The 13,862-nt window shown below is 36.0% G+C and overlaps 1 protein-coding gene across 1 annotated transcript in view; it reads left to right on the top strand.

Annotated features, from left to right (window-relative positions):
• Positions 1–4,832: 4,832 nt before the first annotated feature.
• Positions 4,833–13,862, top strand: part of LOC108914893 (regulating synaptic membrane exocytosis protein 2) — a 77,576-nt gene continuing 68,546 nt past the window's right edge. Inside the window, exons 1-2 of the mRNA XM_023455872.1 lie at positions 4,833–4,892; positions 12,987–13,284. Of these exons, the coding sequence (XP_023311640.1) occupies positions 12,995–13,284 (290 nt within the window). The 5' untranslated portion in view covers positions 4,833–4,892; positions 12,987–12,994. The remainder of the gene's footprint in view (positions 4,893–12,986; positions 13,285–13,862) is intronic.

The following is a 13,862-nucleotide window of genomic DNA, read 5'->3' on the forward strand; positions in this document are numbered from 1 at the left end:
ACTGTGTCGCTAAAAACGATCAGATTCGAATACTGTCGACATCAGTTAATATTTTTCGTGTGTTAGGAAGTTGACAAATTAATTATCCCGGTTCAAGCGACTTGTGTAGCTTCGTGATGACAGAGAATGTTTTCATTTAAAATTTAAAAGTTAAACGAAACATTCTGAACTGTTTAATCGACGTTGTGTACGTTTGTATGACACTTAATTTTTTATAAAAACACCTTGTTTGCTTTCCGGATCCGAAATCATCGCGAGATTAGATTTGCCGGACCGTAAAAGTGCAGATTATGAACGGATGTCGGGTATAGTAAGTAACGCAATTTCGTTCCCCGCTTGACAATTCGAGAAACTTTTCAGGTAGCCCCATCCAGCCAGTGAAACTGGGTCATCAAAACGGCTTATCATGCCTGGCGACCGGCCAGCTTGGGCCGTAAAACCGTACGGGAACTTCAAATTCAAGTAAAAATGCAGACCGCTGCCATAAAATTCAATTACAGGAATGATTGGTGTCGAATCCGATCGTTTTTTTAGTACATTTATTACGTAGAATACCGGAAATAAATTGCAGGCAAGGGTCACTTGTTTCAGGTAGCCAATTAGCAGGTTAATCGAACGCTTTTTGTAACAATCGGTACCATTTTCTTTTATAGTACCGCCAGAGCGTCCAGAACAATTTTTTTTGTGGACCCATGATCATATGAACTTTTCATCTTAAAATTAGTCAGAGATTCACCCTTTAAAGTTTGTACAAGTACTTAATAAACACGTATATAGTATATTTTAATATTCAGTAGTTTCGACAGCAGAACTTATTGGCTTATTCTTTTCTTGGAACTGTTATGCATCAGCATTATCCCAAAGTTTTCTGGGTCGTATAACGTGTCGGACGAAGCCGCTCGTATATTTACATCGACATGAATAGATATAGGTCCGTAAACAGGTCGAGACGTCTCGTGAAGCGAAAGGATAACCCGGCATAAAAAATAATAAGGCGAAATCCGGGAAATAAATAAGGCCGTTGTTTTCGCGGATGGCAATAGTAGGCAGGAAAATCGGGCGGCTCTGCCGACGGCCTATCCGAAGTTATTAGTGCGCGGGGATCCCATATTTCAACATATATATGACAAGAGGTTAAGTAACACGTGAAACTTCCCTCGCAGCACCCCGTCCACATTTTTTTTTTACACCGGACGTATCCGTGAGAAATGGGCTCGCATCAATCTACCCTAGAAGGATTCTACGCGAAAGGGATGAGCGATTCCGAAAAAATACCGAACGTGTTTCCCACTCAGAAAGGGCGCATACGGTAATATTTAATTTATAACTTGTCTTTACATTTTCCGTTGGCTCCAAATAAGTAGAATTATTTTTGCAAATACTGAATTGGGTTGTAACAATATAAAGTAATGCAAAAAATTTTTTTTTAGGTTCTCACATTTTTACCGCAAGTAACGTTTAAATTGACGAAAAAAAAATTTGGAAAAATTTTCACTTATAATCTTCCTAGTGCTTGAATTATTTCCGGAAATTTTTCCGAGGGAACACATTTTTTGGAAATTTTCTAGAAAAATGCGTGATTGAGGAAAAATTTCCGGACATTAATTCAAGGACGTGGGGGATTCGGTAAGAAAATTTTACAACCAACATTTATTTTAAAAGTTTGACATGTTTCATTTTGAAACTTATTTCGCCAAAATAAAGTTGGCTTGACAGGTAGACATTGTTTTGTGGTGCATGACATATTTTTTTCTTCTTAAACGTCACATAATTTAATCGCATTTCACGCGTTTTTTTTTAATTTAAAAATGGCTCGTTTTGGAAATGAAAATTACGAAAACATAAAAACAACACGTTCCTTTCACTTTAGTAATAAATGAGACATTTAAATTTTGAATTCAAATATTTACCTTTGCAATACAATTCACTTAGTATTACTTAGTAAATAGAAGGAAAGTAAGTTTTTGTAGAAAAGAGATGTCTATGGCAGTTTATCAATGATTCTTATTAAAACATAAAAAACACATTCCTTGCACTTTAGTAATAAAAAAGGCATTTAATTTTTAAATTCAAATATTTATCTTTGCAGTACAATTCACTTAGTATTACTAAAATAGAAGTAAAGTAAGTTTTTGTAGAAATGCGATGTCTATGACAGTTTATTAATGATCCTTATTAAACATAAAAAACAGCACATTACATTCACTTTAGTAATAAAAAATGCATTTAGTTTTTGAACTCAGGTATTTATGTTTGCAGTATAATTCACTTAGTATTACTAAAATAGAAGTAAAGTAAGTTTTTGTAGAAATGCGATGTCTATGACAGTTTATTAATGATCCTTATTAAACATAAATAACAGTACATTACATTCACTTTAGTAATAAAAAATGCATTTAATTTTTGAACTCAGATATTTATGTTTGCAGTATAATTCACTTAGTATTACTAAAATAGAAGGAAAGTAAGTTTTTGTGGAAAATCGATGTCTATGGCAATATATCAATGATTCTTAAAAAATCATACCTAACTGCAATCGAGTAGGCTTAGGCTTGTGATGTCAAAATCGTTTTCGCTATACCTACGTCACGTTGACAGTAATTTTTTCTAGCTTCTAATTGTTTACAATTAAATCATGGCAGTGAACAACCAAAAAACTAATTTAAAACCTTATAGTATATGTAATTCTTGCACCAAAATAGAGGACATTCTTATGTCTCATAAAAATTTAAAGTATTTGCCATATTTACTGAAAAAAACTTGAATCAGTCCGCATCAAGAAAAAAACCTTTTCGCAGCTATTCAAAGATTTTGGAGGAAGATATCCCATCTTTTTTACGTAAAACCAGGGCTCAGCAGAACAAAATTTCATCAAATTTATTACATATATTTTATGAAACACAGACATCTGACGGAAATGTAAAATAAAGGTAATAATTATGCTCCTCGTTACTCTCCGTTGCGAAGAGAAGAGTTCCAGCCAGAATTTCAAAAACTTTTAGCGTTAATAGAAGAAATCTCGGAACAAATATTTGGTAAATAATTATTTGTATCTATTTATTATTTTAAAATAAATAAAAACATTACAAAACAAAATTCTGGATAGGTACTGATTTTTGAACCAAATGATAGCTGTCAAAAAAAATTCCACTTATTAATTTTGTTTGCCTACTGTCGAAATTACAGTATGTAATTGGCTTAAAATGACAGGTGTAAAATTTTCGAAAAAATTTTGGAAATTTTTCGAAATTTTTTGAAATTTTTCTTTACCATCAATTTAAATGTTATTTGCGGTAAAGGTGTGAAAAAGCCTCAAAATTTTTTTTTTTACAATTTCATCATGGTTAAGAAGTGTTTAAGCTCAAAAAACATGACCCTTTAATTTTTTTCAAAAGTTTGACTGTTTGAAACAAAGAAACGGTTCGTTAGATCGAGATGAAACTTCACAGGGTTCTTCGGGGTATATCGGACTGTAAAAGTCATACTTAACATTAGTCATTTCGTGAATGTTTCTAATTTAGCCGTCAATTTTCTAAAAAACCATAAATTATTGATAACCGGAACTCCTAAAAAATTTCGATCGAAAGATCCAAAAACTAGAATTTTAAGCTTCAAGATGCTTTTTTAATTCCCGATACGATCATTTGTCATCTAAATACCTACAGTCAGTCTTTTGGCCGTTTAATTTTTTGCATTAGTTTATGTACTTGAAAATGGAAAAATGTAATAGGTAAATATTTTTTAATTCAAACGCGTAACCAATTTACTGAAAATTTATTATCAAATTACAGCAAAATAAAATATAAATATGAATGCGTTCGTTTTAAACATGAAAATTACATTTAAATTCATGGAAATCTGAGCTATTAATTGAATATATTAATTAAAATAGATACATATGGACGAATTAATTGTTATTCCTGTTGAAAAATTGGTTTATGCCTGCATGTAACATGAACCAGGAGAGATAATTTATTGAAATTTGGTACGCTATTGTAGTTTTTACAGTTTTATTTCCGAACTATTTATTCAATTTTATTGTCGCCATGGGCGTAGGTTAACTTAGTATAAAAATACAGGGTCGCTGATATGTTCATATACAGTATGTCCAAGATGAGGATGGGATACCATTAGGATCTAGGAAACGGTCAGAGATACGGGGTGGCTCAAATTAGGAAAAAACTTGTTTTTTAATACCTAACAATGTGCCGCTTAGAAAGTTTTAAAATTCTGGGTAGTACCGGAGATGTCCGGACAAACTCGAAATTTTGCAAAATCGTTTTATTTCTTTCTGGCTTTATTTGAAAACGAATTTTAAAATAAATGGCATATTTTATTTGACACTTTTTTCGCTCTATCCAATGGCATCAACATTTTTCCAATTCGACGTTTTGTCTCTGAAGGGCCATAATCAGGTTACGTCGCTGCTATTTTTATTATCAAATCTAAAGTAATTTTTAATTAGAATTGAATTAGATGATTTCGATAGCTTCGAAAGAACTATCACTGTGTGCCAATGAACTACCTCTTTCGATTCCTTCTATACAAGAAAAAAAATTATTATTTTTTTAAATTTAGCGCTAGAACTATGCCTATTCCCCTTATTGTGCACTCCAATAATAACATTACGGCTTACCACAGAGTAGCCACTTAAGAACTCCGGTACTGCACTTTCGGGGAAATAAAGCCTAGGGCGCTTATCCCGACCATTCTTTAAATTTTTCCTCGCTTTTGACCGTTACAATGTATAGAGAAAATTCCTTTTTATTTGCAGATGGTGGCGACCGAGCCTGGAGCTGGAAATACTGCCGCAGAAGCAGCCGAAGGGGGAACGACTTTCGGAAAGTTAAGGCAAACACTTTCTTCCTCTCTACTCACGGCCCAGGACAAAGGTAACGGATTACGATGAATGCGTTTTGTTCGGGGCTTTGCTTTGCTGCATGCGAAAGAGACTTATTCACAGTTGCGGTGGGTTTTAAATTTCCTCGGATTTATGCAACAGAATGTAATTTAATAGGGGGTTTTAATCCTTCGATAAGGAATTTATACGAATTTTTAAAGACATTTCCCTCAGTGTAATTATATTGCGCAAAGCACAGGCGTTTAATTTTTTAGCAACCGGTTTATTTGTTGCTGTAAAGAGCATGGTTACCCTTATATTTAATTAATTCCATTTATTTACGACGTTCATACGGTTTAAACTGTAACAGTTTTTCAATCAATTCGAATTTTCTTTAAATATTCAGCAGGTTTTAGTAATAAACCTTGGACAGGGTGCGATTAAGGTAAGCTTTTTACTTGCGTTGTATACATGCGCAAACTTTCCATGCCTAACTAATATTCGTAATTTTGGAAAGTTAAGTACTATCACATTCACACATTCTAGTGTACCCAACCGAGAAAATATATAAACAAGCACAACACAGGACAATACATCAAGTCGGGGATAATGTAAAGTGGTTCTTTCCAGGCCTGATTCTTAGGCAATTTTTTTTCGCCCTCGTCGCGGGTTGATGAATGGTTTATTCAACAGGCTCTGCCTATCTCCACGGAAACGACATATAATTGTAGGTCTGATGAACACCGCTAAAGGATTCTCGCCGCACAACAAATTGGGGATTTGGTAAAAACTCCACTCGGAGAAACCACTGCTTACATAAGAAGCGATGAGGCTATTCTTGCCTCGGTGATAAGTCATAACGGCGGAAACGAGGGGCCGTAAATAACCTTCCGCCGGGTTCTCGTGCGCCTCCGCATGCGGTATTAAAAAATATGTGGAATTCAACTGTACAAATGCGTTCCAAAGTAAACGGGACTTTTAAAAAATAAGAACAAAACGGTTCTTTGGGCGAAACCGATTTATTTTATTCATAGTAGTGCCCTTCCGGGTCGGCCGAGATGTCCTTCAGGTACTAGCCTTAAAAATTTTTAAGCGCATCGCGGTTTTGAACTCGCCTATTCAATTTCGAGCAGGCCGAAGCGGCCGCGCTCTCTGCTTCCCCCACCACCACCACCCGTACGATTTTCTTATATTTCTCGCAAAAGCGAAAACCAAAGGTGTTTTTCGAAAAATTAGCCCGGATGTCCCAGTACATTTAGTGTAAATGACGGTTAACTTTGATCGGCTATAACTACGTAACTAATTGACCAATCGATCTGTTTTATTTTTTTAAAGAAGCGTCTTTCCAATAACTTAAAACCTGCTTTAAAAAATTTGTTGTAGTTATTCTAATTGTTTATAAGTACAAAAATTCGACCAATGTTTAAACAAACGCCAGTGCTCTCCTAATTGACGGATTAGAATTTTTCTGAAAAAGTTTGAAAGCTTGAGAGTCTTTCTATATGTGATTAAATTTTCAAGTATCTAAGGGCCTTGGATTTTGCTGTGCAAAAATTTGAAAATTTGCAATTTTTTTTTCAAAATCTGGATTGCAAAATTATTATGCAAAATCTATCGAACCGATTTTGATAAAATTCTATATAACATGAAGTTTTCTTGAGCCAAGTATAAAGATCCTACATCCAACTTAAATACCCCAAAAAAATTTCCTAAAAAGTATTGTTTTTTAACCCAATTTTTTCATTTTTACCATAATAATCATGATTCATTCCATTTGTAACTAGTCATGTTTTGTAAAACATCTAATTACAAAAAATTTTTTCCTCTTCTATTTTCGCCTAGAATCAACTCTTGAAAAGATACATAATTAGATAGGAAGAAAAATATGACATTTTTCGATTTTTTAAACATATTGTGCCGCCAAAAGTTAAGCCCACGTTTTTTTTATGCGCCTAGAAAAATTTTCATTTCTAGTGATATTTGAAAGCCAAAAAGCCAAAAATCTCCGTGGATTTACGATTCACCCAAATATGGACTCTTTGAAACAGATACCGTCTGGACTATAAATAAAATCATTCCATTTAACAGCACGTATACCAAATTTAAATTTTTTGTATCCACACAGTAGGCATACTATCGAGTTTGAGGCACCCTGTACAATGCTATCAATTCAAACACTCAAAACAACCAACAAAATGTAAAATGCGAAAACCCCTGTTTACAATTTTGTTTTATGTTTTCAGTGAAACGCTAAACAAGCAATAATTCCGTACATAACAGAATAAAAATTATAATTCAAGGGTGGCCTCGGGATTTTCCCCTCGAGTATTCCCTTATTTACTGCGCCGTACACTTTTTTTTTTTGGTACGAAATTAGAAGAATGTGCCGGGCGCATTTTTTCTTACGGGAATATTAAATCGGGAGTGATATTTAATTTAAAAGGGTGTCCCGAGGCGCCTCCCTGTCTCTTAGTGCCATGTCATATAACGCAATTTTCTACACATAATGCGCACAATGCTGCAGCCACTTTCCATAAATTACGGCCTAGTGCTGCCTCCAGTGTAAGCATTCGGCTCTAAAAAGGAGCAGGAAGTTAATGTTTCATTTTAGGGCTTTTCGCTTCAGATGTTCCTCCATAGAAAATCACTTCTGTTCTGAGTTTAGGCGCGTCTTTTTCGCAGGTAGTAAAGCTAGGTCTAAATTTCTCATCTAGGGTGTCAGTTTCTTAACCGCCTTCGATGAGTGCGCTCGATTTACTATTTACACAGTGGCGTTAGCAGTAGCGCCCAGTGTGCCCATTTGGACAAAATTCTGCCGACAGTACAAGACTAAACCGATTTTCATGAAAATTTTTTTGCATGTTTGTTATATCTTGAAAAATGACCTATGGGTGCGATAAATTTAATTTGTGACCTTTTGACCTTGCAAAATTCGAATTCGTGGGACACCCTACCTGTTGAGCATAAAATACGTTTTTAAAATAACTTCACAGACATTTTGGACCATACAATGCACACGAAAAATTGTTCAAAGTTTTTTTTGAATTCTTATTATCTTTCACCAATACATAAATACGTTGCATTCAAATAACAATACCACAAAAACTAAATGAGATATCGGCAATTCAAGAACATGTGGTTACAGAGGTTACATGCAACGCAATGCTGCCAACCACATGTCACTATAAATATCTTCATTGGCGCATAGTTCAAAAAGTTCGGTCATTTCCTGAAGAGATTTCGTAATTCTTTTAAATAAAATACCAAAACCTTTTGTTAAACAGACGTTTCGTTTCTGATCAAGAAGTTTATCAAATATATCTAAAAAAACGTAAAAAAAATTTTTTTTTAGTTTAATTTTTGGAAAACATTATCGCTGAGACCGCTGTGGCGCAATCGGACTTATGAAATGATCACCTTTTTTTGTTCATTTTTTCTCGGGGCGGCACCGTCTCCCTGCCTCCCCCTAGGCCCCGCCGCTGCGCCGTGGGTAATCGATAACTCCCGGTCGACCGCTTTGTAAAATTATAATCCATTATACAAGTCGGGACCGAGTTCCCGGCTTGCAATAAACTCCACTAATGCCATATTTATATTTAAACCCGTAAAGCCCATTTATCAACTCGCTCCCAATTGACAACCCTCCATTTTTTACGTAGACAAATGGTCCGGACTCCCAGCCATAATTGTTTCTTTGTGGCTCCGTGTTAATTATTCAAATTCGCATTATCTTAATTTCACAGGCGCGAGAAGGGGGCAGCGAGAAGTTATAAGCTCCCCGATTGTAATACTCGGTTAACCTTCGCGGAATCTAATCGAAATCCGCGTGGAAATTAACTCTATTGAGTTAGTTTGGTCACGCCGAGCCGCTCCAAGCCGAGCTAAGCCGCGCCGCGCCAAGCCAAGCCGCGCCAAGCCAAGTTTAAAAATCTATGTAAACTTTCACAATGTTTATAGATAAGTCTCCGAGATCTTTATTGAAATATTTCATGTCATAATTTCATTAAAATCTATTATCTATTCACACTCATTGTCTGTACGTATCTACAACATTCTACTTGAGACTCGCAAGCAGATTTATCTGTACTGATTTCGTAGAGCTTTTTTTACTTCACCCTTACTTATTGTTAGCTCTCCTCGCCCGCTTACAGCAGCACAAAGAAAAGCAAATTTTCGCTCGCAGAACTTCAACTCTTGTTATCGTTTTTTGTTTACCGCGCTAATAACTGGAACAACTTCGCTCCACTCTTTATGTAAAATGGAAATTGTTTGGAAGAGGTATATACGTTATACATAGAGAAGCTAAAATATTATGCGCTGTCGCAATACAAGCGGCCCCAGTTGGTTTTGTTAGACAACTACTAAAACTTGTTTGTCTATCCCATATTTATTATGCTCTGGCGATATTAAGTTTTGGCTAATAAAGCCAACGGTTTTCATTAAGTGTACCCCTTGAGGTTCTCATTTTCAATTATGTTTGGAGATCGTTTAAAGAGGAATATTAATGCAAACTGGGAGGGAGGGGGGTACCTATGACATTTTTATCAAAAAAAAATTGTTCAGTTAATTTCTGGATATTTTTGTACTAATTCTTTGCCCTTTAGTACCTTCATTTTTTTTATAAAAATGTGGCCCTCAATTTGCACGCCATGGGTTATAACCTGGATCAACTAATACCCCCAAATAATCATGGTTCTTAGTAGTTCTCCCACAAAGCAGTTAAAAGTTATTGGCAAAAACCGATTTATTTAAAGTCATCTTCAAACGCGTGGATTTGCGGACCCATGTTTTTATGAAATTTTTATCTTATTTTGAGTGGACAAATCTACCCTCAAAGGGAAGTACCACTATTTCCGAACACCCTGTATAAACGTGCGATATCTTAAAATCAAATGTTGCACATCTGAAGCAAGAAATTTTTTCCACCTGCAGACCGACTTTCTAATGTCGATGTTAATTAGTAAAAAAAATTATTATTTGCACCTATGTCAGTATTTCGAAAATAAAATGGGTATGGTGCAACTACGCGGAGCGAAGACAAAGCGCAGTCGAGTAAGGGTGCCAGGTGGTGTAACAAGCTTTATAGGAAAGAACGTATTTATCTAGATAGTGAAGTGCGCATTTAGCGATTTGGCAATTTTAATTTAGGAGATAGTGACGGAGCTTAGGGATTCCGCAGCTGGCTCCAACTTGTAGATTTCCTATCTTTTCGAGATTGAGTTCTCGCCCGGTCTATACTATTTCATGGAAGTTGCAAAAGGAATCGATAGTTTTTTAATTTAAGCGTAGCTTTTTACGCTTACATTCTGTGAGTATTACTTTGCTTCGTATTGACTGACAAGGTTGTGAGATTTCAACATTTTGATTTCATGATTTTTTTATAACGGAATATATATTGTATTTATATGTAATTTTACTACTGTTAAAATAATTTCGAAGTTATATCGTCATTCTAACTTTCCAAATCGGTGCAATTAGTGCAAAAATCGACGCATTAAAAGAAATTTCCAATCTAACCGCATCAAAAACAACACCGCTCGTTTCAACGAGCTCTCCTAGACTGCTGCTATAACCGCTGATGAGTTTTTGCGGATGCTTTTCCGTGTCAATAGATTGCTTCCTTTAATTATCTAATTCCCCATTTCCTTTCAATGACCCACCTCTTCATCTGCCTTGATTGCAACTACACTTTTTCCGAGAATTGGGGCTCTCAGTGTAGGCGTATTATATAACGAATGACGATCAGGTTCGATTGCAATCTATCATCCTTATAAAGCACAATTTGAGGGTAAAAATTTAACATATTCGCTAAATACCGGTCTATAATGCGTAAAATGGATCGAATATTGATTGATCAATGAGGCAGTTCCTGATAGGCGTCATAATTTTGTTAAAATAAGTTAGTACCTAACTGAGTTGACACTAATATTTGAATATAGTAAAAATAAAATGTACATACAGCCCATACGATATTTGTTTTTATAAATTATATTAATTAATTATATTGGGAAATTCTTATGACCAATTTGAGAATGTTTGGAAGTTTTGAAGAGCCACAAGCTAAAAACTATGCAAAAGATAATAACCGCGACAATCAAATAATACGTATTTTATTTCAACAACAATCCAACATCGTCTACAAAAGTATGCAATAGGGAAATAAACATTCCCAAAGTTTAATAATTAGCAGGATTTCTAAAAGGGTTTGGAAAAAATATGTGGTGTTGCCAGATTTATTAAAATATTGAGTTTTGAGGTTGTTTTTGAAATTTTTTCTTACTTATATTACTTTATTGAAAAGCCAAAAAATGCTCTATTTGCTCAGCTTCCAAATCAAAAACTTGCTGTAAAAAAGTGTTTTCAGATTTTAAAAATTCCTCTAAATAAAAAAGTTACAGACTTACTTTTTCTTTAAAATAACTCGAAAGCTTGAACAGCTAGGACCGGTCTACAATCGCCATTAAGTTAGCAACGGAACTGTTTAAACCTTTCCCCATATAACCATTTTCCTATCTCTTATAGTTTCCAAAATGCCACAAACCAAGCATCACCAAAATGGTCCACACTGTATATTTACCTTAATATATATTTTAATATTCCGAAAATAACGTGGAAAATTTTAAGGCACGAAATGTGTATATTGAACATCTAGTATTGGTATCTAACTAAGTCCTGGAATATGTGTGAGTGAGAGAGGGGTTTGCGGGGTTTGGGGACACTTGGAAGTAGTAAGTTTCTTTTATTCCTCACCAGGGAACTGAACCCGCATCATCTGTCTCGCGGTACATTGACCACTGAGATGGGTATTTTTTAAAGAAGCTACTACTATGTCTTTTTTCCAACATATACCAACCAGTTCTAGTCCACCAACTAGAACAAGTGGTAGAGACGATTTTCATACACGTAATAAAAAAATAATAGACTTTGCAGCTTTGTCTTTAAAATGATTTTATGAGCAATATTTTGGAAATGGCAAATAATACAAGAATGTGAAATTTTGAGAAGATTTTAATTACATTAACACTGTTTTCTTTTGTGTGGCGTATGAATTTATGCTGATATGGTGCGACGGAGCGCGGCTCTACTCGACTTGGCGCGGTTCGGCACAACGCATGTAGAAAGTAATACATCGTAAATAAAATATATACACTCAAAAGCGTAATTATAAGCATTTTTGTGTATAAAAACCATTGCGAATACGTAAAAAACCGACGTAAAATTCCATAATTTGTATCAGTGAGTCTCCGAGAGTTTATTAAAACATTACAAATCCTATTTTCATTAAAAGCTAGTTCTACCTGTTGTCGGCGTTCACAAAAATTAATCGCGAACCACAAGGGTGGGATCCTAGTCAGTTCTACGTACCAATTAGCAAGCCGTATCGTCTGAAGAACTTAATTCCGGAGGTAACCGCGGAACGACTCAGTTCATTTAAATGCCCCGGAATTATTTTCATTTCGATCCGGATTTAATTGCGCTAATGCCGATATTAACGGCCGGAGCAAACCTCGACATAATTTATGAAATTTCCCGATGCGGATAAATTATGGTGACACGTAGGAGGATGTTGTTTTCTTGCGAACTCCCACAGCCCACATCTAAATATAATCAAGTTATAAGCCACCTTCGCATGTAATCGTGTCCGATCGAGCTGAAATTCAGGAATTTATCGCAAGCCGATCGATGAAATATGGTTCGAGCCGTATGCTTTGCTTGATGTGTTAAGCGAATTTGCTAGTATGGACATAAAAAAATATATGACCTTCTTCCCATTGATGCAGAGAGCATTCGTGTATTTACATAAAGTTGCACAAATGATTATATGATAACTAGACCAAATACAAGGTGTATTTATACAGAGCCGAGCCGAGCCGCGCCAAGCCCAGCCGAGCCGCGCCAAGCCGAGCCGCGTCCAGCCGAACCGAACCACGCCCTGTGTATTTCTGTATTTAAATAAAGAAGCATAACTATTTGAATATATTATGTACTTAAAAGAAAAACAATTATTGCTAAGTGAATAAATGAATTTTCCATTAAGTTTAGCCATTTCTGAAATCAGATCAAATTTCTGCCAGTGTTTATGTAAATGCCCACGAACCGCAGCTGTCCGCAGCCAACGTGTCTGACTAATTGCCCTTGTTCGCAGTGACCAAGATGTCTCCGCGGCCTTCCCTGATACCTGACACGGAGGCGACGCCCCCCATCGAGGAGAAACAGGGGGCGGCGGCGGCGCCCTCCACCCCACCCGTCGCCGCCAAGCCGGAACCCGGCAAACCGCCCAGCAGAGCGGGCGCCTGCCGCGTCTGTCTGAAGGCCTTCAAGCCGGACGACTTCAGCAGGACCTGTGCCGAGTGCACGCAGAGGGTGTGCGAGGACTGCGCCAGCTACAGCAAGCTGGCCGAGGACGAGGACCCCGCCAACTGGACGTGCAGCGTGTGTCGCAGGTGGGTGCATTTTAAAGTACGCCCCGGTTGTTCTCGGGCTAGCCTCCGTGGGGGCGGTTTCGCGAGCGGAACACTCAGGCCCGTCCTGCTGTTGGCCGCCATCGACAACGGTTTCAATTGAACAACATTATTACTTGTACTGCAATAAAAGTAATACATTTTTTGAGAAATTATAAGAAAATACCTTTTATGCACGTCTACAATTATTGTGACAGTTCTTTTTCCACAATTTTGTTAAACCTTCAACCTAGAAATTGCACAAATTCAACGATTATCCATTTTTGATACTGCCAAAATTCAATTATTATTATTAATTAATATTATTAACCCTCCAAGGTCACACTTGAGGTGGGCCACTTTAAAGGTCACACTAGTGCGAATTGGGATTTTCCCCACTGAACCTTTATGTCTTTATTTGATAAAGATTTGATTATTGATATTCTGATAAAGAAACCGTATTTATATCAAAACTGGGGTAAAATTTTCCGAGTCATCAAATTGCAATTAGTTTTAAAGAAAAATATAAATATAAAAAATGTGATTGAAAAAACAATTTTTTGTAAAAATAACTTTAAATT

Source organism: Anoplophora glabripennis, unplaced genomic scaffold (assembly GCF_000390285.2).
Source record: "Anoplophora glabripennis isolate ALB-LARVAE unplaced genomic scaffold, Agla_2.0 scaffold977, whole genome shotgun sequence".
Classification (NCBI taxonomy): domain Eukaryota; kingdom Metazoa; phylum Arthropoda; class Insecta; order Coleoptera; family Cerambycidae; genus Anoplophora; species Anoplophora glabripennis.